Source organism: Eretmochelys imbricata, chromosome 9 (assembly GCF_965152235.1).
Source record: "Eretmochelys imbricata isolate rEreImb1 chromosome 9, rEreImb1.hap1, whole genome shotgun sequence".
Lineage (NCBI taxonomy): Eukaryota > Metazoa > Chordata > Testudines > Cheloniidae > Eretmochelys > Eretmochelys imbricata.
In genome coordinates, this window is record NC_135580.1 from 75728572 (window position 1) to 75754814 (window position 26243).

Consider the following 26243-nt stretch of genomic DNA (forward strand, 5'->3'; position numbering starts at 1 on the left):
AACTGAACTTAATGAGAAAGTATTCAGAGGAGGAGCTAGGTATCTCATGGAAATCTTTGTTGTAGTCTACCACCTTGTTGAAATAGGTGGCAAGCAATGTATCTTACAATAGAAGAGTCAACTTGGCTCAATACAAATAAAATGCAAAATTATATGATGTATGTGAATTGAAGGCAGGAAAGCACTTGGTGCGGAGTTTGAGTGTGTTTGGGTTGTTAGTAAAACTGGTGCTTTGCTCTCACTAAGGTGACGGTGAAGTGATTGAACAGGTGATTGGGCAGCAAACCAATGACCAGGATGAGAGTATTCTGGATGGAATGATTAGGGAGCTGCAGAGAGAACAAGATCTGAGGCGAATGAATGAAGGAGAAGCTATCCCAAACCCTCCATACAGTAGATCGCACTCTATTAATGGTGGTAAGTATTCCCCCCATGTCTTGATTAGTCATTTAGTCAGATTGCTAGGAAAGCACTCTGAACTACTGTGACCAGGTGCCTGGACTGGCTGCACTGAGAATGCCAATGTTTTTGCAGATTTGACCCAGTAGTTTCAGCTGGGGAAATGCTTTTCAGGGCCAACTTCTGAAAAGCATGTATGTTTGCCTGTGTCCATCCAGATTCAGATCTTCTCTCTGTCTGATTCAGAGAATTGATTGAATCCACATCTCCTACCTCACAGATGAGTGCCTTAATCACCAGGCTATGGAGGCATTCTCTCTCTGGCTGAGTGAATATTTATGCAAAGTGGAACAGCTTCAACCAGAGAGATTCAGAGCAGAATAGCCTATAGCTTGGTGGTTAGGATTGTTACAAGGAAGGGGAGAGACATGAATTCAGATCCCTGCTTCAGACTGGGGATTCAAACGTGAGTCTCCCAATCCTAGACAAGTGCATTAACTACTGGCTAAAGGTTATCAAGGGACACCACACACAGTTCCTCACAATCTGTTCCTCCTCTCCCCCTGAAAATGGACTTTTTTGGTTTTTTGACAAATGCCTAACCTTTACAAAATATTTTCTCTGATTTTTCAGTTTGCTGACTTGAACCAAAATATCAATTATTCTCCCAGTTCTATCATGATTATGTCTTGTATGTGCTTTCTTTCCCTGTCTTTCCCCATTCATGTAAGCCAGGGGTTTTCAAACTTAATTGCACCGTGATGCCCCTTCTGACAACAAAAATTACTACACGACCCCAGGCGGGAGGGCCGAAGCCCAAGCCCCACTGCCCTGGCCTGAAACCCTTGGCTTTGGCCCCAGGTGATGGGGGTCGGGCTTTGGCGTTGGGCCCCAGCAAGTATAACGCCAGCCCAGGTGACCCCATTAACATGAGACCCAGTTTGAGAATCGCTGATTTAAGCATTAGTAACTCATCTGGAGGTCTTTGGAGGGCAGGTGATGACTTAGTAGAAGAATTGAGTGTGAGGTGCAACTGAGAGCACTTGATGTTCTAGCTGGGTAGTGCCTGATTGCTTAAGACAATTAGACCATAATTCTCTTACAAACTTTTTCTAAAAATAAACTTTCACTATCTTACCTTATTATCATTTATTCGCTGCAGGGATGATCCTTTCTAACTTTTCCTATCTTAATGTCACCATAACAGCGTATAATTAGTAAGAAGACGAAGTTATTAGAGCACAGTGCTGCGAAAGGCTAATGCTCTCTTGCTGCTGCCTATATGCATCAGTGTTCATAAATTAAACATACCTGCTTTGTCCCACTGTTTCATTTTAAAGCTTGAATTTGTTCTCCTGTCCCATTGTTCTGTTAGAGACCATGATTAAAAGCTACAATCAAACCCAATCAGATCTGACCAGCTGATCACAAAGCAGCTTACTGTCTGTTGTAACAGATGCTGTGGACTTGTGCTGTGAGTCAGCTAGTCATAAATCAGTTTATTCATAGTATCCAAAGCTCTTAAAAAGTTTACTGTATATTTGCTAGTAATCTGGTTTTAGGTTTTAAATGAGTGAGTGACTTGCTTATGTTTAAACTACCTGCTACTGATACAGATCCATGGGAGCAGTATGCTTAGAACTGCCTTTCCTTAAACCAAAGTAGTGATAGGAAAGGATTATCAACAGAACACCTAATTTCATTTTGATCTAATACAGTGGTTCCAAACACCCGGTTCAGTCCAGCCTGCTTGAGGTTCTTATCTGTCCCTTGTGACCGATTTTTAAATTTTGCACAGTGCAAGCTTTCATTTAAAAAAAAAAAAAAAAAAAAGTCTAGACCATATGGTTAAGATAACCTTCCAAACATGAACGGAGTGTAAACTGATGCCCCATTGTCTTCCAGAGTTTGCAGCCTACTTTAAACACTAGCTGTGGGACACATGAACTGCCTGTATTCACATCAGTGAGGTGTTTACATTTAAGCCTAATTGACACTTTTAAGAACCAGATTTTCATACAGCTTTGCATAATTATGAGTCTACTTTGCATGTGCACCATATTTGTGCATATGGAAATTAGATAATTTCAATTCTAAATGGCCACGTAAACCAAAGACAGGAATAGCTGTGGTACTAGTACTGCCCAGGATCTTTTTATCCCCACTTGACTGACTAAAGGAAAGATTCAGACTTCGTCTGGCTCTGGGTAAAGGACAGTATGTAGCTGTGCTGCCTTGAGAGCAGCTCAGGGACAGAGTTGTGTCTAAGAATATAAGAATGGCCATACTGGGTCAGACCAAAAGTCCATATAGCCCGGTATCCTGTCTTTCGACAGTGGCCAATGCCAGGTGCTTCAGAGGGGATTAACAGAACAGGTAATCATCAAGTGCTCCATTCCCGGTCGCCCATTCCCAGCTTCTGGCAAACAGAGGCTAGGGACACCATGCCTGCCCATCCTGGCTAATAGCCATTGATGGAACTATTGTCCATGAATTTATCTAGTTCTTTTTTGAACCCAAAAAAGGCACAACAGGGTAGGTTACAGAAACAGTGCAAGTGAATGTGTTGGAGCCTACAGTAATCTCATCTGCTTTTGTAGCATGACATTTTCAAAAGCTCCTAAGTAAAAGTCCTGTTGAAAATCAATGGGACTTTGGCCCCTCGTACTTATTAAAACTTTACTTACGCATCTTATGTTGACCTAGTCATTACTTTGTTGAGAAATCTCCTTGAAAACTCCAGGTACCATAGGAAGTCACAGCACAGACTGATCACTTTTTTTATGAGTGTGCAAAGTGGTTGGTAACAGTCCAGCAACATATAGAAGTAGGTATTCCTAGGTATTCATCGAAAGTGTCAAAACCCCTCACCTCATGTTAGTAACTGATTTTCAGTTGATCAGTAACTGTGATAAAACTGCCCTCCCCTGAACCAGTGCAATTATGCTCCGCCACTTGCAGAGGGCTGAGAAGAAACTCTCTGTCTAGGTCTAAATTTTTATGCATAAATTTTTATTAAAATAGTTGTGGAAATGAAAGGGAAAGAGATCTTCATTTTTGTATTTTAGCTCTTAGAAGTCCAGGTTTGGACTCCCCACCAAATGTTGGTCTCAGACGTAGCGGTCAGATTGAGGGGGTCCGGCAAATGCATCTCAATGCTCCTCGCAGTCAGATGGCCACAGAGAGAGATCTCATGGCCTGGAGCAGAAGAGTAGTGGTGAATGAGCTGCATCCAGGGGTTAGCAGGTAAGATGAAGCCATTGATACTGAATTTCTGTTGGAATCATCTCCATTCCTTTGCAGTACAAGAATACTAAAATATATTGAGTTAGTATGTTTGTATTTCTTTATGAATCCAATATGTGCTGTCCATATGAAATCAATTGTACAAACATTATGAACTGCGTATACTACTAAAGATCATATTATAACTTTTGGGAGTCTATTGTTTCCTGGGTGTGCATGTATAATGTTCCAAAGCATGCTTGGGGGAGGAAGAATAAGTCATGTACTGTTTCAATGATACCTCTTTCAAAAATAAGAGAGATTATTTACAATTTTTTTTTTTTAAGAAATTGATTTTTCAGTACTGTATTTTCTTCAGACTTAGAGTTAATAATTAGGGTTATATTCTGCTTGGGAATTTGGAGAATGGTAATTTCTTACCTTTATGGTTATTTAACTCCTCCTTTGCTGGTTCAGATATCCTATTCTTACCTTTTTGGGGCCAGTTTTATTTTGACTGTTCTCTTTCTTGAAAGGTTTTTTTTTCCTAGTGCAGCTTTTTAAAATTTTAATAGATCATCATGCTCAGTGAAATATTTCTTGAGCTATTATCAAACGTCCAGCAAGCTCCCCTTTTATAGGGAAATGACTAATGATATCAAAAGAGTTTTTTGCTTTGTTTAAAAACAAACATAAAACAATCTCTGGTTGCTAGCAGGACTTATGCCAACTTAGCTGGTAGCAAGGAAGCAAATACTGTTTTAAACACATTTAGTAACTAGATTGTCAGTCTGTTTAATGATTTAGTGAATAAGATGAATGTCTGCCGTATGTTTTTAGGGTTCAGGAAGAATGCCGAGCTGCCAAAGGTGATATGGAAGTTAATCTTTACACTGTTGAAAAGAGGAGAAAACCATCCCACACCTTGCAAAGGGTGAGTAGTTTTCATTAGAAGAAAAGGGAAAATAAGAATGGAGACCATTTTAAGCATTGTGCAAAAAAAAAAAAAGTCCAACAGAAATTTTTCTAGATGTTTTAATATCCTTGCTACTTAATCTTTCTAATTTTCCTATATGTAGCTCCATTTTGAAGTTATTCTGTGCTGCAGAACAATTTGCTGTTAGGTGTAAACCATTGTCGGGGGCGGGGGAGAGAAACCGTGAAGTACCTTTAAGTGAGTAAAGGTTCATCTTAAATTTAAAAAAATGTTGGTACCAAGATCTTGATCCTACAGCTTGCAATATATGTGCAAATGCTGCATCCACATGGAGCCTTCTATTCTTTAGTGGAGCTCTGTTCCCGCATGGTTCTTTTTGCAGGATGAGGGCCTAACATATTTTCGGACTCTCAGGAATGCAATACATTTTTTGTTATGCACAGACTTTATTTGAGGACCAAATGTTAGATTTTAAATTGAAAAATAGTTTAAATGTCTGACTGCTTGACAAATTAAGTGCTGTATATGTGTAACTACTTTACTCATTTTTTAAAAAGGGTTCATATAACGTCTCTCTGTTCTGCAACTGCTGTCATGAACCCCGGGGTCTATGTGAAGTCCCCGTGTTCAGGCACAGAGGCCCCTAAATTGCAACAGCACTGTTCTATCAGTTCATATTACACAGCCAGTTTAAGATACCACATCAAAGATCTGTTTTGTACACCCACCAGATGATACTGATATCGTTCAAAGACTGATTCACACACGCTGCTGTAAGGGCTTTTTAAAAAGTGCCATTAATTAAAATACAAAACACCATTTTTAATACGTCTGTATTGCATAAATCCTGTCCCCACTGAAGTCATTGAAAAAACTCCCATTGGTTTCAGTGGGCATGGATTTCACCCATTGTATGTAAGTATTGCAACTGATAAGATCCCTTTTCAGGGAACTTCAGTCTTCGTCTTCCTCCTCTCCATTATTATTATTATTATTTATTATTTGGATTAGCATAGTGCCTAGAAGTTCACTGTGCTAGTCGCTGTACAAATACAGAATAAAAAGACTGTTCCTGCCCAAAAGGGCTTTCAGTGATGGAGACCTTTTACTTTGTTAAAAAACACACATTGTTCATGTTTGTTACAAGTAAAAGAGATGAGGTTCTTTTTCCAAGTGCCAGTTCTGAAAACTCAACCGGAGATCTGAAAATCAAGCTGGCTTTGTTGCTGCTGCTGAGTAATCAATAAAATCATATGTCCAATCCTGTGTTTTACTTTGGAACTAGACAGGTGTAATAGAGGGCAGGCTTTCTCTTCTTGAACAGTAGTGGGAAGGTTATGTGAACCTTTTGTGCTTTTATGCTAGCAAGCTACATCCACACTAGTACTGAAATGGTGTTGACTGAAACAGTATTTAGAGACTTGTTGAAAGCGAGTCTAATCTCACAGTTTGATTTGTGGCATTTTTATACATGTATTTTACAAGTGTGCTAGAGGAATCACACAGTCCTTAGAATAGTACATTTCTTTTTTGTAGTCAAGACCACAGGGAACAGCTGTTCAGCAAGAAAGTGGTATTTTTGCATAACCAATTTTTCAGGATCAAATCGCTTCTTAAAACAATGGGCAATATGAGCAATATAGCCAAGCCAGAGTAAGTTAGGGATGGCATTTCAGCCCGAACTCCATATTTTCTGGTTTTCTGTTGAGAGTTGGACAGCATCCAGTCCTTTTAATATGGCATGTTTTTGTAGTGTATATAGATATATTTAACTGTTAAAAAATCTAATCTTTGTCTTTTTTCTCCCGTAACAAAAGAGTGATTATCAACCTGGCAGTGGACGATCTTTGAGAAGAAACCAACGTAAACGCCAGCATGCCTACCAAACACGCTCCACCATTGAACACAATCAGCAGGGAGCAAGTCAAAATGCACGTACAAAGGAAGAATCTGAAAGCTCCTCCGAGGTATGACACCTCAAGTAATTGTTTCAATATGTTCCTTGGTTGTGTGGTTTGATGACAGATGTTCTCAAAAAGGTGTTATCATTAAGACTCAGGATTTCCTCTTCCTTTATGAAGAAGGATTTGATTCAGTTGTTTTTAGGATTCATGCCATTATTTTATTAAATCAGTCTGGGAAGGAGATGTACCATTTTATTTCAGTGCCTAAATTGGCAGAAATATAAATATAAAAGTATTCAAATCTAGTTAAAATGGATTGTTTTATGGACATCATCTGCTAGGAAGTCTTGAAATGTTGTTAGGTTAATTTAACTGGCCAGGACATTGCTTTCTAACATTTGCTATTCTGGTGTTTCATGCAAATAGTAGACTTCAAATTGCACATGTACTGTAGATGTCACTAAGTAGGTTGGTTTTGTGTACATCTGTACAGCAACTTTTAAAGATCCTGTATTGGTGTTAGTGGTTGATATTGGCGAGAGTAAGGATTGGAAGTTTCACAGATTAAATGTAACTTTTCCTCTCAGCAAGGAAAGGGGAGCATGTAAAATAAGACACATTATACATATTGTATATATTCACTGCTTTCTCCTGCTCTGTAACTTAACACTAAAATACATGTGAATTAAATGCTCAGTTAAAAGCTCACCATAGTTATCAGAATTCTGACAAGAAGAAAAAGCTTACTATTAGATTGATTAAGGCCATACTTGTGTATTAATGGATATATGTTTCAGATATTAGAAATTAATACCTTTTAAGCTTTTAAGAAACATTTTAAGTACTTTTTTATTGTTTTAACATTTGATGATGCGAAGTTCTTCCTCATGCATCTGCCTTTGCAGCTCTCCACTGGAGGAGCTCTTTGCCCTGCAGACGAAAAACCTTCAGTAGCAGCAAGAACCATTAAAGACTATGTGCATCACCTCCCCCAAAATCAGGCTTTTCTTCTTCCACCTGTTCTGCAGAGGCAACTTTGTGAGGGAGAAATGATGGTCATGTACCAGTAACTGGAATTCTCTGAATATATTTGGGGTCAGCAGATGTGCACTGACCACATCCAGCCTTTCCCTTTCCTGTGGATTTTGGGTCAGGTTTTCTGAGGTTGAAAGGACCTAAAGGACATTTTTATAGGGGGTGTGGAATTTTTTATATATATATAAAAAATATATAAAATTTATTTATATATATAAAATTTTGGTTCTAGAATGCCTCGAGGGCGGGTGTTGTCCCACGCCTTAGTAGCTCATGCTACTATCAAAGGTGCAGTGGTTTGTGAGGAGAGGCATGTTGTGTAACTCGTGTCATCCGGGTGTTTGCATCGTGATATTTTCAGGCAAATACAGGAGAACTTCGGGAGTGGAGGTTATTCATAACTCTGAAACATTCTTAACTCTGAACAACACATTATGGGTTGTTCTTTCAAAAGTTTACAACTGAACATTGATTTAATACAGCTTTGAAACTTTACTATGCAGAAGAAGAATGCTGCTTTTAACCATCTTAATTTAAATTAAACAAACACAGAAACCGTTTCCTTACTGTCAAATCTTTTTTTATACTTTCTCTTTTTTTAGTAGTTTCTGTTTAACATAGTACTGTATTTGTGGTGTTTTTATTTTCTTTGTCTCTGCTGCTGCCTGATTGCATATTTCTGGTTCCAAATGAGGTGTGTGGTTGACTGGTCAGTTCATAACTCTGGTGTTTGTAACTCTGAGATACTACTGCATATATAATATGAAAGAGAAAATATTTGGTGAAAATGTGGCAGCAGGAATAACAACATGATTCTTTTGTTTTTAATGCAGGAAGATGAAACAGTTGGTACAAGTGATGCCTCTGTAGACGACGCTGTGGCTGTATGGCAAAGTGAAAGCAGTTCCAGGTAGCTTTTCCTACCCTCCTAAATATTTCTTCTTTGTCTTGTGATTTATGTAGTCTTAGAAAGCCGTACCGTGACGGTTGGTATTTCTGGAGCCATGACTACAATATGGAAATAAGTATCTAGGACTTATTTCACCATAAAATAAGTAAATATTTCACTATAAAATAAGTAAATCTGTTACTTCTGTGAGAGATTAAGGTAAGGAGGAGACTCTCACCTTGTTTAGTAGATGTTTGTGCTCTGCACTGCTCACCATTGAAGTTTACAGGCTCCAGCACTCTGGACAGAATATTTGTCTCTTTAATTAGGAAGTATAATAGTGAAATTGACCAAGTAATTATAAAAGTGTTTACAAAACCACTTACCTTCTGTTAAAGCAATGTGAAAGACCTATACTTCCAAATGTTTTTTAGTCTGAAGACTTTCTTCTTTTTTTCTTATCCGCTATACAGTTTTTTTGTGTTTTCTGCGCAAGATTAGGAGCTAGTATGAAGTAGATCAGCAAAATGAAGCGTTTTCATATTTGTGAGTCAGTTACCTAAAACACAAATGTTAGTTGATTATTTGAGTAGTGAAGTAATAGCATTGACACAGAATGACTGCTTTGTGCTAAAGTGGCCAGATCTGTTCTGCTCTTTGTAATGAATTTGTCAAAATACCTTTGTGCATAATTTTTAGAATTTTTTAAAAAATACTGTCCTTCTGTGTTTGGAGGGACGAAAGGTCATATTAAATCAGAAAGTGTATGTCCGTTACTGTGATGTTATGGAAGTCAGCAGTATACATTTAAAGACTCCACTAATATAGACTAAAACTTTGACAAATTCCAGGAATAAATCCATTAAGAATTGTTGTGAAAACACGAGGGCAATAAAATATGTCCCTACAGCCTTCTGTGAATGAGTGGAATCATTACTATGATGCAAATATTAAATATAATTCTGGCTTGTATATGAATTTTCAACTGAAATAGTATGCTGAATGTCTAAATTATGCACCATTTAGGCTTTCTATAGACTTCATGTGAATATAGTTCTAATCCTGCTAGCTGTCCTCACAGTCACAGGAACCCATCTACATGGAGCAGCTTGCAGGATGAGGGCGAGGACTGTATTGTGTGAAAGTCAGAGTTATGGTTTTCTTGACATCTTGTTTCTTAGCTTTTTACTTTGTAATATTTACAGTGATTCTTCAAGTGAATATTCTGACTGGACAGCAGATGCTGGAATTAATCTCCAGCCTCCAAAGAGACAAACCAGACAGGCGACTCGGAAGATCTGTAGCAGCTCTGAAGATGAAAATCTAAAGGAAGCTAAAGGATTGGAAGAGAAACGAAGGAAACCCAAACAGACTAGAAAAAAGGTTAGCTTTTCTTTTTTAATGGCTTTTTGGCTTTACGGCTATAAATCTTTCATCAATGGTTGTCTTCAAGTTAAATTTTTTCATAAACAAGAATACATGAAAGACGACTGATAACACAGTAGTCACAATTCACTTTAAAATAAAACAGAATAGGATTCTGGATATGTAACTTTGTTATGCTATTGTTGTGTAGTGGTAATTTTGATATTTTAGTGATTTATAATTAGGATGATGAAAAGAACAGACTTTTATAAAAGAGGTAGGTTAGTGAGAGAGACCTTTATATTTACTCACTACAGACCAAGTTATTTTGTGTTTTCTGAATAAGTGTGGCCAGAACCAGGGCCACATGAAGGTCCTTTTTCGTCTGAGGATTTCCCTGGCTAGTGCAAAGCCAACATAGTATGCTCTATGCGTAGGAGGAGGGATGTAGTGTTTTGAGGATTGGAGAGGTAGGGCCAGAACTCACTGTGCTCCAGCAGTCCCCACTGGTGTGATGTCACTTGGAGTCACCACAAATGAGAAGTAAGTCAGAGCAGCCATTAATATGCTTTAACTTGCACCAGGGGCCAGTTCAACTCCCAGCCAGCCTGAGGATCTTTGCCACAAAGGTGACTTGGAGCCACTTTTTGTTTCACCTCAGCTGTGCCAAGGGATGTTCTGGAACAGCTGAGGGATTTAGTCCTTAAGGTGTCAAATTTTTCAGCTGTCTATTTTACTTTTATGTATATCTTGGGGTGAAGAGGATGGAAAAGAAAAAAACAAGTGATTAGCACCCCTTACGTCTTTCCTTTTGTATAACTTCATCTCAAAGGGCAAATGTAAAGGGTCAGATTCACACCTGAAGTGAGCCTATTGACTTTGAATTATGTTCCAAATAGAACTACAAAGGGTTAGTGGAAGGACTGTGACATTAAAGGAGTTATGTTAGTTCCATATTTTTAATTTTTGTATTATATGCTTCTCTTGAAGAACGTTTGGTTTTTGTCGAAGCAGCTGTTTAACATGCTGTTAGGCCTGTTATATATATCTTAAGAAATTAATTCTTTCCTTAGTCTGCCATTATACTGATGATAATGGGTGATCACTTGATCTTCTTGGAGACTTGGCATATCACGATTTTCTTTGCTCATAATATTTAATCAGCTTTGTTCTATATAATGAGTTGCTCACATGCCTTGCCAATAGTAATTACAGCTTGTTCCCTAAAAGTAATGTAATTTGTTTAAGAAACCAAGTGGATTACTTTCGATGGAAGGTGAACCCAGTGAAGAATGGTTTGCACCCCAGTGGATCTTGGATACCATACCACGTCGTTCACCCTTTGTCCCACAAATGGGAGATGAGGTAATGTTGTGCGTGTTCCCATTGACAGCAGATGAAATTGCCTCAACTAGGCCAATAAAGATGCTTCAGATGCCTACACATAAATAACATGCTGCTCAGAAGGAAGAATAAGAGTGTTTTCCAACAAAATAATCCTTATGGAAATATCCTATAGAATTTAGGATGATCCTTGTTTGTAGATATATTTTTTTGTAAAAAAAAAAAAAAAAAAAAAATAACCCCATGGATCAGCTGTATGACTAAAATGAAATCTACACATTCTCTTTTCTTTTCTTTAAGATTATATATTTTAGGCAAGGCCATGAAGCTTATGTACGGGCAGTAAGGAAGGCAAAAATTTACAATGTTAACATGCAAAAACAACCATGGAACAAAATAGAACTCAGGGTAAGTCAACTTAAAAAAACAAAACAAAAAACTTCCACGATCTGTGAATCATGTTATTAACTTCTGCATTAAAGTCAAATGTGAACAAATAAAAGAAAAATGCTGTTTAAAAAGTTTTGCTTTGCAAACCAAACTTTACAGATTTTTTTTATGACCTACATCAATCAATCAATCAATCAATCACTGATGGTAGGAACTCAGTAGGAGATTCAAGTTGAAGGAAGATGTTTACGTAGAATGGTATTCTTCACTAACAAAAGTTAGACAACTCTAATTTGAAATATTACCTTTTCTTGCATTCTAACTCATACAGAACTAGCAACTCTCAAGTCGTTAATACAATCACTTCAGCATTCTTAGAATGAATGAACATACAGATACTGCTCATTGTTTCAGAACCTGAGAGTAACAAATAGGGATCCCAACTATATATATAAATTTGTATTAGTGGTGGCTGTTTAGGGCCAACTATGCGTCTTCCAAGGCCTCTTCAATTTGAAAGGGATGGGAAAGAACTACTCCCCTTAAGTTACATCCACACTTGGGACTAGGGTGTGATTCCTAGCTCAAATAGGCATACTTGTTCTGGTTATCATTGAGCTAGTGCACTAACAATAATATTGTACCCATGGTGGTATGAGCTAGCAGCCCCAAGAACATACCCATGGGATCCAGGTGGGTTTACGCGCGGGAGCAGTTAGCCTGTGCCACCACAACACTACTTCTGGTTTTGACATGCCCATTGGATGAGAGCTAGCATAAGCATGTCTGCGTGAGGTGGGACTCACACCCCTAATCCCAGGTGCAGACGTAGCCTTATAGAGGCATAATGCCTACAGGTATTGCCCCTCAAGTCCTAGCACTTCCAGAGGCATTCATTTAGCTCATGCTAAATCTTCTTTTTAAAAAGACCATACTTTGCTTCCCCTAGTGCTGCCTCCTGATGTGCAAAGGTTTTGAGGTTGTGGCGTTGGCCAGAGATGCCCCCCTGGGGCCACTACTGCTTCTGGAAGAACAAATGCACCATCCCCAATACACTTTCCAGTGCAGTTAACCAAATTATGGCCAGCCTACTGGAATATGTTAGAGGGGAGGAGTATCATGTACCCTCTCATCCTTCTTTGCTAGAGAGACCGCTATGCTCTTGGATTTTTAGGAATGAAGCATATGATTGATAGACGTATCTAGGCTGGAAGGAGGAAGTAATCTTATAAATACATACCTTTCTTTGTGCATATATCTGAGTGAATATGCTGCTTTTAATGAGATAAAATAATAATATAAATATTGACCCACACTGTGTTTTGATAATTAGGAACAAGAACTTGTGAAGACTGTAGGAATTAAATATGAAGTCGGACCTCCTACACTCTGCTGCTTGAAGCTTGCATTTCTAGATCCAATCTCAGGCAAAATGACAGGAGAATCTTTTTCCATTAAGTGAGTAGCTGACTGAATCATTTCTCCAAAAAAACAAATATTCTTACAAATCGTCTAGAATCCCCTTTTTCTGATCTCCTTGCAGCTGAAGGCTTCGTGTAAGCAGTTGTCATTCCTGCAATGAACAAGAAATGGTAGTTGAAGACTAAAAAGATTGCCTATGGGATTACATGAGAACAATGGCTGTGAGAGCAGTGTCTTGTTTAGAAGTAATATTGTTTTCTGCTATTTTATAGGTACCATGATATGCCAGATGTTATTGATTTCCTTGTGCTGCATCAGTTTTATAATGAAGCCAAAGAAAGGAACTGGCAGATTGGTAAGTACCATTTTACCACATCCGTGTGTTTGGCATGCTGAATACCAGTATTGGACAGGATGCAATTCATTGTCTTTATTCTAAATCTAAAATGTAAATATTTGCCCAGTTTTAATGAAAGAGGCACTTGTAAGTCATTGGTTGTTCACTTTTAAATGTACTGATTATTTTTCAAGTGCAGTCCTCTCTTTGAGAGCATTCTAACACACTCTTGATGTAAACACCTTATGTTTTATTTTCTAGCATTTAAACTTAAAAAAATCATAGTCTGTCACTTCTACAATTTGCATATTAATGATTTCTGATCATGACTGTTATATTATAAAGCTAGAATGCTCAGATAAGCTAGGGGAAATCTGCTGTCAATCTCCAGAAATGTAAAGATGCCCTTCTTTGGTCTTTTTTGGCCTCTGTATGCTGCTGTGGTGAATGCGGTAGACATACAGAATCCTATAAATTATTTACTTTATTATATAAGTAAGGTGTTTTAGCTGTTACGTAAGAAATAGATAAATTATTATGTGCATTACTCCATTGCTAAATTTAACTTTTTTTAAAAAAAAATTTAATTACAGGGGATAGGTTTCGCAGTATAATAGATGATGCTTGGTGGTTTGGAACGGTGGAGAGTCAGCAGCCTTTCCAGGCAGAATATCCTGATAGTTCCTTCCAGTGCTACAGCGTTCAGTAAGGATTACTGTAGTTGCAGTATATTTGATATATCTAAGCAGTTATGTGTCTCTTCTCCTCTGCATATTTATATGTAACTTACATGTGTGCATCAAGGGAAAAAAATTCAGATGAACAAACAGATCCCCTTTCTTTGTGACCTACCGACTCCCAAAACTATAATTTTGGGATTTTAGTGCAATTTGATGTGAATTAGAGCCCCAGACAACTACCACTGTGTTCCTGGTTCTTGTTACATTGGAATTGCCTTACCAGATCTTTCTCGTCCAGTATCCTATTTCTGACAGTGGCACCAAATACTTTAGAAGAAGGTGCAAGTAACCATGTAGTGGGAGTAATGAAATAACCTGCTCATAGGGGAGGTTTCATTTTTATTCTGGCCAATGGTTGTCTTTTATGTGCTGGAGCATGAGGCTTTAAATGTTTTAAAAAAATTAATCCTATCTAATGTAACCGTGACATTCTCATTGTCTACAAAAGTGTAGAATTCCCTTTCTGAATAATGTGACAGTGAGTTCCACAGTTGAATTATGTGTTGTCTTTTAAAAAGTTTCTTTTTATTAGTTTTTATTAGATTCCCTCTGTATACTATTTGTTATTTTGCATACATCTATGTCTCCTTTTTATTAGTCTCCTTTCTAACAAGTCCCAGTCTTTGTAATTGCTTCTTATATGGAAGTCTTTCCTTGCATCTAATAATTTTCATCACCTGTCTCTGGACCCCTTCTTTTTCTGTCATCTCTTTTGAGATGGGGTGACCAGAACTGAGCCAATATTCCAGGTGAGGGCATTCTATTGATTTGTATTATGGCATGATAATACTGACAGTATTATTGTCTATTCCATTCATTTATGCGAAACGTTTTGTTTGCTGCACATGCACATTGTTGAATTCTGTGACAACTCAGGCTTTTAACCTGAATAGTTACAGTTAATTTGAAACCCAGCAATGTGTGTGAATAGTTCAGATTTGTCCTTCAATGTGCATTACCTTGCATTTGTCAACACTGAATTTCATTTAACCTTGTGCTATCCATTGGCCTGGTTCTGTTGGATCCTTCTAGTGTTTCTCAGTCTTCTTTAGTTTTAACTAACATCATTTTGAGTCATCTGCAATTTGTGTAACCTCATTGTTTCCCCGCTTTTTCAGATCATTGCTAAATATATGTGTAAAATAGCCATCCTAGTGTGGTTCTTTGGGCCATCCTACTGTTAACATTTTGTCACGTTGAAAAACAAGGATTTGTCCCTATGGTGGCTTTTTTGGAATGTCGGGGGGGGGAGTGTTGTTTTTGTGGTGGTAGCCAGTTGCTAGTGTATGGCAGGACTGTGCCTTATCCCATGACAAAATAGTTTCTTAATAGCCTCCTGTTTAGTCAAAGGATTTGTTTAAAAGTCCAAGTAAATAAAATCAACCATTTTTCCATTATCCACTCTCTTGTTGACTTGCTCAAAGTGTGCTACCAAATTGGAGAAGCACCATTTTCTGTTACAGAGGCTGTGCAGATTTCTTCCTTGTGTATCATTGTTCATTTAGTAGTAGTAACCAAAATATTGTGGTGTTCTGGAGCACTACTGGGATTCTCAAAAGTGATCTGTAGCTATTATATTACAGCCTTTTCTGGTAGATATCATCTGACAAAAGCATTTGTTAAAAATACTAATTTATCAGTCACTGGTTACAAAAATAATCTGTGGTTAGTGGTTACAAAAATGTTTTGACTTTTTTCCCTAGTGGTAATAGTTATTGACTGCTGTAAAAACAATCTTCCCAAACATTAGGTTTTATTAATTGTTGTCATTGCTAAGGCAGATACATTGCTGAGATTTGACCAGTACTCTATGTATTAGAGATGGGCTTGAAGAAAAACCCTGGATCGAAATACCCCAATCATAAGGGAAGCTGAGATCCACTTGTGACTCTGGCCAATCTATAATATACTTCTGGGAAGATCACACTGCCATTTTATTTCAAGTCTCTTTTGGAAGAAATTTTACACCCTACATGCATCAATGAAAATAGGTAAAAATTAAATATTTGCATGTATGTAATATGGTTTTCATTTGTTTTAAATAGCTGGGACAACAACGAAAGAGAAAAGATGAGTCCATGGGACATGGAACCAGTTCCAGAAGGAAGTAAATATGCTTTTGAATTAATTATTATTTCCATGTCAGTACAATTATACCAGCATGGCATTAATGGCTTACTGTTTCTGAATCCTTCCCATTTCTTTTAGCTGCTTATCCAGACGAGGTTGGTGCTGGAGTTCCCGTGTCCCCAGAGGAACTGACATCTCTGCTGTATAAACCCCAAGAAGGAGAATGGGGGGCCCATTCCAGAGATGAAGAATGTGAACGAGTTATTAAGGGAATTGATTATCTTCTGACCCTTGGTATGTTGGCATGAAATAAATTACAGGAGCATCAAGAAAATCAGCATGATGTCAAATGACTCTTTGCGGGGGGAAATTTACTTAACAAAAAACTTTGGATATAGCCTCTTATTCCTCTAGGTACCCTTTGCAGGTACACTTTCATCATTGTAGGGCTTGATCCTGCTCCCATTCATGTCTAATGATAGCAAGGGAGCTAAACTCAGTGCCTAATGAACAAAATATAATTAGTTTTAACTAGTGTTGGTATGAAACTATTTTATTTAAATGCTGTTAAACAAGGAAGGAATCCTATTTACAATTTCTGATGTTGGACATCCATACTTCAAGGTTTATATGAGATGGCAGTTTTCAGCAACAGCTACCGGCATGGAAATCTCAAATGCAGCTTTTAACAAAAAATGCATTTTTAAATATAGTAGTTCATGCAAGGGGAAATTCATTTGCATCCCGTGGGCATTCAGAATGGCTCACTGAGCAAAATGACTGTAGACATATTTACTGTTGGGCCAACGATTGCTGGATTTTTCTTTTTATAAGGGATCTAATTCTGTTATTACCATACGGCCAGGGTTGTCATCTGTGGAGTCTAACTGATTCTGATCTTTTTGTTTCTAGATATTTCTAACCCCTTTGCTGTTCCAGTGGACCTTAGTGCCTATCCCATGTATTGCACTGTAGTTGCTTACCCAACTGACCTCACCACAATCAGGAGGAGACTTGAAAACAGATTTTATAGGTCAGTTTGATTTGTATCTAATGTTTAAATTCCTGTGTATTTTATCATGTATCCAACTAGAACAGGGGTTCTCAAGCTTAATTGCATTGTGACCCCCTTCGGACAATAAAAATTACTACGCGACCCCAGGAAGGGGGGACTGAAGCCTGAGTGGGGGGTGCCAAAGTTGAAGCCCAAGGACTTCAGCCCCAGGCAGGGGGCCTGTAAACTGAGTCCTGATGCCCAGAGCTGAAGCCCTCAGGCTTTGGTCCTGGGTCACAGTAAATCTGAGCCAGCCCTGGTGACCCCATTAAAATGCGGTCATGACCCACTTTGGGGTCCTGACCCATAGTTTGAGAACCGCTGCACTAGAATCATCTGGTGAGCTGAATGTATTGCAACTTAACAAATAACTTCAGTGAATATTGCCACTTCCTATAATCCGTGTCCTCAGCAGGTCTACAGCATAAGATTTAGACTCCATACCCCATCTTCAAAGAATAGGTCTTGATTTTTTTTTTATTTTTTTTTGGTCATGTTGCAAAAACAAAACCAGATTTCTGGACCTTGCTCTCTTTCCTGATCTGAGACATCTGCCTTGTGTCTTCCATCCTGCAAATATCGGCAGCCGTTCAGATTTGCTTGATCACGCCTCTTCTCGCTCTTGCGCCTGAGATTTTCTTTCCAGTGCAGCAAACTTAGGGGGAGTTCAATAATCTCGCCTTCATCTAGTAGCATCTCAACTTTTTGAGCTGATTTTGGGGCAGCAGCAAATAATACCTTTATTAGCCCCATCTCCTTTCCCTTGGAGGCCCAACGTTTACCATTGGGACCACTCAGCCAAGTTCCTTCACTGCATTTGTTTCTAGCTGGGGCAATTCCTTTCATTGTTGATTGGCATGTGAGTTCCCTTACCAGGTAATAGGCTATGGAGCCTGCCACCGCCAACCTGGCAAATGCCAGACATCCAGGCCATCTGAACAGAAGCTTTGTGTCTTGGTGCTGGGCTTGCAAGGACTACCTCTTTTCTAACTAAGTTTTATGGCACCAAAGGAAAGTAACATTTTTCTTTCCTGTTCCCCACCCTTCACTCAGGAGAATCTCAGCATTGATGTGGGAGGTTCGATACATTGAGCATAATGCTAGGACTTTCAATGAGCCGGAAAGTCCTATAGTTAAAGCAGCCAAAATTGTAACGGATGTCTTACTTCGCTATATTGGGTGAGTACTTTGTATTTCCTTATGCCAGCATTTCTGGGTTTCTAAACCAGTTCTGAAATGTATTTTGACTTGTCCTGTTGCTCTGCAGGGATCAGAGTTGTACTGATATATTGGATGTATATAATAAAGTGAAAGCAGAAGATCTAAGCAGTACTGATGAAGAGGAGGAGGTAAGAGCAGTAAGCATGATCATCAGAAGCATACTTAGCTCTTTTTTTATTCAGTAGATGGACAGAGTTTAAAGATTTTTATGGGTTTTTTTTTACGTGTAATCGCTTTGGGGTTTGATAGAAGAATAGTTGTTATGTAACTAGTGTGGCATGGTCTTGGACGATAAACTCTCCGCATTTAGTAAGATTGATTCTTTGAGGCTGGCTAGCCATCTGAGTCTTCCCTGAGTGACTGAGTTTCACTCTCATATGGAGAGGAAATGCTGAGAGTGGGGGGGGAAATGCATGAGGTAACAATATTATATTATTCACTCCAAAGAAACCATGTGGACAGTCATCTCTCTGCAATCTGTCCACCTTCCAAGTGGCACCATAGTGGATTTTGTGTATTGAGACTTTAGTTTTTTTTCATTTCTTGGTTTTGCCTTTTAAAGATGACTGATAAACAGAAACTGCTGCAAAGTTGTAACACTGTTGTCCTTTTTTATCTATTTAAAAAATGCAGTTTTCAAGAATATTACAGTGTAGCATTTTCCATTGTGATGTGGTGACTGCCAATAGCTACAACTTCCTAGTTTTGCCTTTAGTTCTTTCAGGCTCTGGTGTATGAGCCATTGACAGTGGGACACATTTATGATGATCATTTGCATCTACCCTCTCCAACCCCCTCTCCCCAATATATCTATTATTCAAATCTTTGAATGAAAACTGATTGCTGGATGAACATCTGTACCAAATGAATAAACATTACACATCATTCATAGAATACAGTGGAACGATTGTGTTGGAGGGTAAGAAAGGAGTGGTTGTTACTTTTGTCCTAATCACTGTTGTGGCAAATCTTTTTTTCCTTTAACAAATCTTCCCCCTCCCCCCCACCCCAGAAAAAAAATAAAATCACGCTGTTTAAGCATCTGCTCCAAACCTCATTGAAGCCAATGGAAAGTCTCCCTAGTTGACATCTGTGGGCCCCTTGATCCAAGTAATTACTGTAATAAAGATCTGATCCTGCAAAGGGCTCTGTGTGGGAGCACCACAGTGTCCGCACAATGCGACATTGACTTAAGTCGGCAGTGTACCTTGCAGGTTCAGGGTCTGTGCCATTCAGAATTGATACCAAAATATGAAAATCAGTTCCTCCTTTAATTAGATGCCAAGACTGGCTTTTAGGGGTCTTTATTTCCCTTCTAATTTTCATGATTTCATGAACACCTATAGTAGTGTGACCTTGCAGTAGCACTTAATGCCCTTTAAGCTTTGGTGTCTCTTTCACCTGTCAGTGACCTCAGGCCACGCGACCAGCAAATGGTCCCACTACTCCACCAAGAAGTAGAAATACTGCAGCTTCCTGAAGGAAAATGATGAAGGAGGGGGATGGCTGAGACTGCCATTAAACAAGCCAAGTCCTTATAAAGAGAAACTAGAGAAACTGGCATAGGCGGAGGCTGGAAGAGGGCTAACTGGCTCTCTCGGCCATTCTTGCACACATGAAAATGTGTAAGACAAACCCTGCAGTTTCCTACCCTGTCCTCAATGGGTTTGAGAGAAACTCCTAACCAGAAAGATTCCCTCCCCCTTGATTCTGGTGTTCATTGAGCACTATTGTGTGACATCACTAAGATTTTAATATTGTAAAATGCTGCTATTTTATAAACGTGTTGAAGGTAGTTTAACCCTTTGTAGGCTGTATAAATAAATACATGCAGTGGTGTTATAGCCCAGACTTAAAGAAGAGCTCTGTGTAAGCTTGAAAATTTCTCTCTCTCACCAACGGAAGTTGTTCCAACAAAAGATATTACCACTCCCACTTTGTCTCTCTGAATAAATGCATGTTTGTTTGTTTTTTAAATAAAATGAAGGGCTCCTGTAACTTAAAATCCTGAAGCTTCCCTTCACAAATCCACTTGACTCATGTGGGAGGACTGTACCTCCTAGGTCTGTGTGAATCGTACTTCCCATGTGGTTTTGTGATCAGCAGTGTCTGGCATTGTTGCCATATCCTCTTCCCTTTTTCCAGACCCCTCTAAGCGTGAGCATGTTCGGGGAAATGCAGTTTACCCCACCCTCTGGCACCACACAGTTCATCCAGAAAAGATAACGCAGCATAGGCCTGTATTAGCTTTCCATGAAGCCCTCTCTGCAATGAGGATTTTCCTTTGAGGGGGGTCCCTGGTGCTGCAATTAGGGTGAGTCCCTGACAGTAATGCTGCTCAGTGGAATCACTGGGACCGGTGCCAGAGCCACTTGTCTACACGGATGCTGCTGGCCTCCTGCAGATACCCTGGGATCCACATTTACTTGGCAAACATTGTGGCTTATTGCTCAGGGCAGCAAACCCTACCTCTCCCCAGCAGAACAATGTGAGAATCTCCACAAGGGATCATCATGGAGTTTTCCACCCTGTGAGCTTCCTCCCATAGGTTTTTTGGTGGAAAGAAGGGGACTGGCAATCAGGACCTTAGTGTTTAAATGTTTAGCTTCATTGAAAAAGCCCAGCGTAAGTGTATTGTGCTAGACATGTTCGTTGATATTAGTAATGTAAAAAGCACAAAACATCTCTGCATTTTCTCCTTCCTCACAAATGTGGGATAAATAATTTTAATAAAATATGTTTTGTTGCATATTTTTGTAGTACAATAGCTCTTGCATTTTACCTGTCAAGTAAGGTGTTTTTCTTCTTTGTGGTCCTGTGCTATTTCTTGTTCTGTTTTAAAATTAACCTGTATATAACTAAATGAATAGAAAAAGAGTACTTGTGGCACCTTAGAGACTAACCAATTTATTTGAGCATAAGCTTTCGTGAGCCACAGCTCACTTCATCGGATGCATACTGTGGAAAATACAGAAGATGTTTTTATACACACAGACCATTAAAAAATGGGTGTTTATCAAAGAGCACTGAACATACATTGTATATTCTCTTTGGGGTCTTACAGGACTCTACCTCATCCATCCATTTTAATTTTTTTATATATCTCTGTGTAGGTATATTTATATATGTGCACACACATCAGAAACAAACTCAGGGAGTTGAAGCAGCTTTTCTGTTTAAAGATACTAAAATATAAAAGGTGGAAGTTCTAGTAAAAAAAAAAACTCTAGTTTTGCTTAAATCTTTTTTTTTTATTGCAGTAATTTTACCCAACACATTTATTCTCACAGTAATAGTTTGGTTTTGTTCTGTGTTTTCATGCTAACACTTGTTTGAGCGTAATCATTACCATTTCCTTTAGGTAGCAGAAGTAGATGTAGATTCAGATGGGCCTGGAACTTCATGTGGGAAAAGAAGAGTGAGTAAATAACTTATCTGCGTCCAGTTTATGCTCTAGGCTTTGGGTTGGTCCACAGAATTAAAGTCCCTCACTTACGGCCTGATCCTGCAAAGACTTAACTTTACACAGCAGTAAGACTGCTTGTACATATTAAGTTTAAGCACATGTGTAAGTGTTGGCAGGATCAGGACCTTATATTACTATAGAAATAATTTGTTGATTGCTTAGTGGCTGTTACTGTCCCGATGCTTTGGATATCTGTACAAGAGCATTAACCAACAATATACAAGCTGCTTGTGCTCCTTCAGACAGAAAAATATTGAATTTGTTTACTTTATAAATACATACTATTACTAAATTAATGGCCAAGGAAGGCTGCATATATTACATGTAATAGCTAAGTTTAGCGTTCAACAAGCAATTATTTTTCCATGGTAATTAATGAGCAACTTTTCCTTAATCCAATAAGGCATTGCGGCCTTTCCGAAATATATAAAGCTCTGAACCACAACTCTTGCATCTAAAATGTTGTATGGATATTGAGTTGGATATTTTTATATTATTAAAAGAGAAAATGCATTCTTCAGTAAATTGCATAGTCCGTATTGTTATACCACTCAACTTTTGTTGCATGTTTTTAGTTATGGACTTCAATTTTGAACCATTGTCTGAGCACATTGATAGTAATTTTAAAGCCAAGACCAGTAGATACAAAAACCTGTATACTTTAAAAGTTCTTAAAATACAGCTTTTATTTTGTTCCCTTAAAATCTTCAGGTAAGACGACCAATAAAAAGGCAGCCCTTCAAAGCAAGCCCTGGTGCTTGGAAAGAACAGTGCAAGCAGTTGTTAAGCCTAATATATGAACGTGAGGACTCCGAGCCTTTTAGACAGCCAGTTGATCTCTTCTCCTATCCTGTAAATATATTTCTACTTTCTGTAATTTAAAAAAAAACCATTCTTATAATATTTCAGTCTTTTAAGAATTCATATATTCTTCATGCTGCTGGATACATTACTGAGCTCCTCTTTGTCAGTCACAGTCTGTCTTCTTTCATGAGTGCTAAATTAATTCCCTCTGAGAAAATGAGGGACCTGTAGCCCTGGATTGAGCAGGAATAGGGCTGGCAGGAAATAGCCACCGTCTTCAGAGAGCTCAGTCAGTGCACCTCAAACCCTCCTGTTGTTCCTACATCTCACGATCTCTTGAGCAGAGACTGCCAGACACATTCTGTTAGTGTGATTGAATAGAGGAACATAAATTAGCCCATTTAAACTCATTTTCACCTCTGATGAAATGTGAACCCTTGAGTGCCAGCAAAGCCCCTTGGAATCTGTAAATATGAGTCTTGTAGCTAGAAGATTTAGCCTAAAACAGAGTTTGTGGAACAGTTTGATTATTTTGTGGGTTAGGATAAATTTGAGAGAGATTGGACTGTACAGGGACATGAAGCAAAGCACATGTAATGTTTGCTTAACCAGTTCATGGCAGCTAGTGATAACTTTACCTAGTTGTTAATATTACATACATTATTTCTGTAGGACTATCGAGATATTGTAGACACTCCAATGGATTTCAGCACTGTGAAAGAAACTTTGGAAGCAGGAAATTACACCAATCCTCTGGAATTTTACAAGGATGTTCGCTTAATATTCTGCAACTCTAAAGCTTACACACCTAATAAAAAGTCACGGGTAAGCAATAAAAACATGGATACGTGACATCTCAGGCCATTTCTTCTAAGATCTTCAATCACACTTTCATATAAGGAATGAATGGCACTTGGAATGTGCAGATGGAGATCGTAACATGATATTTTTAAATATAAATGAACAGTCTTTATCATTTTAAGGACCTAGGATAATAAATTCCCTTTGCAAAGCCCTCCCAGAACATGCAGGTGACTGTCTCAGTTTCTTGAGAACTTTCAGGCACAACATTCAGAAATACTGTAGTTATAGTCTAGATCAGTGGTTCTCAACCTGTTTACCATTGTGGGCCGCATATGCAGCTCTCTGTGGTATGTGGGCCGCATCCACACCCTATATATACTACCTGTATGGCTCTTAGGATGTCACATGGGCTGCAGCGGCATGCTGATTGGGCCGCAAGTGGGCCATGCGTTGAGAACTACTGGCCTAGATACTATAGGTATATCTACACTGCAGGAAAAACCCATGTCAGTGAGTTGGAGAACCTGTATCAACTGACTTGGGCTCGCACTGCAGGGCTAAAAATAATAGTGTTTATGCTATTTCTATTTGGAATGTCGTTGTTGTAAAGTCACCCAGACTGGCGGGTGTAGTTACTAAAACTACTTTTAATTCATCTGTTGACATTGTCTAAAGTTGGAGCTGTTTTTATTCTGGTAATATATGCGAGAGCTGAAACTCAATAATGCTACTGTGATTCCAGAAGCCAAGCAAAACCAATGTAGGCATGATCTTTAGTAATGCAGGAAAATAATGCATATTAAAAAGTAATGCCCTTGTCCTAGCACACTCATTTAATGCCACCATTTAACATATTTTGAAAGAATGCTGGTTACCATTTCAGGTACCACTGCCATGCAGGAAATGGAATGTGCATCAGGTATTAAGAATGAAACCTGTTTGGAGCTAGACTGGGCTGTTAGGCTGAGCTCTGAGTATTGGGTGGCAGATAGGTGCACTGTCCCGCACTGAGCATGTGGAATGGGCTGTGACTCAGGGTGGTCTACACAGAGAAAAAGCCTACAGTAGCTAGTGCTATAAGTATAGTGCCCTTGTGTGCATTAGCTTAATGCACTTTGAAAAAGCATTAAGCTAAACCTCCCAAGGGCACACTTGGATTGCAGTGTAAGTGTCTACACGGGGAGTAGTATGGAATATCTAGTGCACTTTGAATTCATACTCTACCTTAACGTGCACTAACTTCCCAATGTAGACAAACCCTCAGAGTGTTAAAGTGTTCTCCTCTTGTTCTGGTGTGGAGGAAATTACCTCACCCTTTTTTGGGGTAAAGCTTCCCACCACTTCCATACACCTGGATACAATCTGCTAGCTACTGTATATGGAGGTAAAGCTGTGGCTCCTCCCACTCTCATCCCCTTCCTGTCCGCTCACTCACAGTAGGGGAGCATCAGATGTGCAGTCCCTGCCCTTCCCTTTTCGTGCCAGAGGCATGAGCCAGGCAGCACTAATTTGGATGTGCAGAGGGTGAGATGCCTTGGCTGTACTTACACTGAACTTACCAGGCTTTTCTCTCAGCTATATTGGGGCTAATCAAAAATCTAGCCTTTAGTTAAATAGGCTAAACTTGACTTCATGCAAAAAAAAAAAAGGGGGGGGGGGAGGGGGTGATGTTTAACTTCACGTGAGACTTCAGGGGGTTTAATGAATTGTTTTAATCCTTTCTTATTAGGGGTACCTCATTCCTTGTTTGTCTAGTTTGTCATCTATTTGGTTTGTACAATAAATAAAATTAATTATATTTTAAGACCATAAACTCTGAAGTACTTCATTATTGATTTCTATAGCTAGAATACAGATGACTTCTTTATACTAGGACACGTGTTATGATTTTCGCAGTTGTCTGTCGGTATGGATTTTGCTTTTGGAATATTGGAGGTTGATATATTTCTGTGAAGTTTTGCATGGAATTGATCTCCACAGTTAGAGCAATCAGTAAATCTGGCCATAACTTCTTTCTCCAGATCTACAGCATGACGCTTAGACTATCTGCCTTATTTGAAAATCATATTAAAAACATCATCTCTGAATACAAGTTGGCCATGCAGTGTCAAAAGAGAAATAAACCACGATACCGAAAACGACTAAGGAGCAGTAGTAGTTCACCATCTAGTAGCAGAGCATCCAGGTAACTTAATAATGAAACTCACTATCTGCTTATTTTGAAATTCTCTGTTTTTGGGGGAAATTAATGTTCGGATGAGAAGGAAGTAACAATATGGCTTATTTTATAGTACAGTCTCTCCTGTGGGTGACCAGATTGTGAGTTTAAATGTTGAGGCTCATACGTAATCCTAACAAGGGGAGGGGTGCTGTATAAAAGTGTGAAAGGAGCTGTATAAAAGCCATATTAATTTCTATAACACAGATAAAAATCTTGTTCTTGAACAGTTGTATTCCTTTAATAAATTCACCAATATTTTTGCTTTGTTATGTATTTGATTATTACAGCTATGTAACCTTTGAGACAAAAGATCAGATGCTCCCTGTTACATTTAAACATCAGAATTACACTGATGATCTGGTAACAGTGTCGTGTGTTTTTTTTGCTTTTCAAATCCTTTTGTGTTAACATTTGTCTATTTTTGGGGTGTTTCATATCTTCAGCCCTAAAGGGAAACAGAAACAAGTGAAGATGCAACCTAAAATCAACCAGAATACCTCACTGCCTTTGACTAGGACTAGCTCTTCAGTTTCATCTCATGGTAAGTAGAATAAAAAATGGTGTACATGGCCAAGCCAAAGTCTGAAAACAGGAGTGACTGAAGTATTTCCACTGC

At 38.7% G+C, this 26243-nt stretch overlaps 1 protein-coding gene across 2 annotated transcripts in view; it reads left to right on the plus strand.

Annotated features, from left to right (window-relative positions):
- Window positions 1–26243, plus strand: part of BRWD3 (bromodomain and WD repeat domain containing 3) — an 88296-nt gene that overhangs the window by 50611 nt on the left and 11442 nt on the right. For both annotated transcript variants that reach the window (XM_077826923.1, XM_077826924.1), the window contains exons 18-38: window positions 247–417; window positions 3468–3645; window positions 4465–4558; window positions 6379–6528; window positions 8334–8410; window positions 9595–9772; window positions 11003–11119; window positions 11399–11506; window positions 12822–12946; window positions 13183–13265; window positions 13841–13952; window positions 16033–16094; window positions 16196–16351; window positions 16970–17090; window positions 18165–18290; window positions 18379–18460; window positions 21694–21750; window positions 22510–22650; window positions 23275–23427; window positions 25428–25591; window positions 26071–26168. In XM_077826923.1, the coding sequence (XP_077683049.1) occupies window positions 247–417; window positions 3468–3645; window positions 4465–4558; window positions 6379–6528; window positions 8334–8410; window positions 9595–9772; window positions 11003–11119; window positions 11399–11506; window positions 12822–12946; window positions 13183–13265; window positions 13841–13952; window positions 16033–16094; window positions 16196–16351; window positions 16970–17090; window positions 18165–18290; window positions 18379–18460; window positions 21694–21750; window positions 22510–22650; window positions 23275–23427; window positions 25428–25591; window positions 26071–26168 (2553 nt within the window). The remainder of the gene's footprint in view (window positions 1–246; window positions 418–3467; window positions 3646–4464; window positions 4559–6378; window positions 6529–8333; window positions 8411–9594; window positions 9773–11002; window positions 11120–11398; window positions 11507–12821; window positions 12947–13182; window positions 13266–13840; window positions 13953–16032; window positions 16095–16195; window positions 16352–16969; window positions 17091–18164; window positions 18291–18378; window positions 18461–21693; window positions 21751–22509; window positions 22651–23274; window positions 23428–25427; window positions 25592–26070; window positions 26169–26243) is intronic.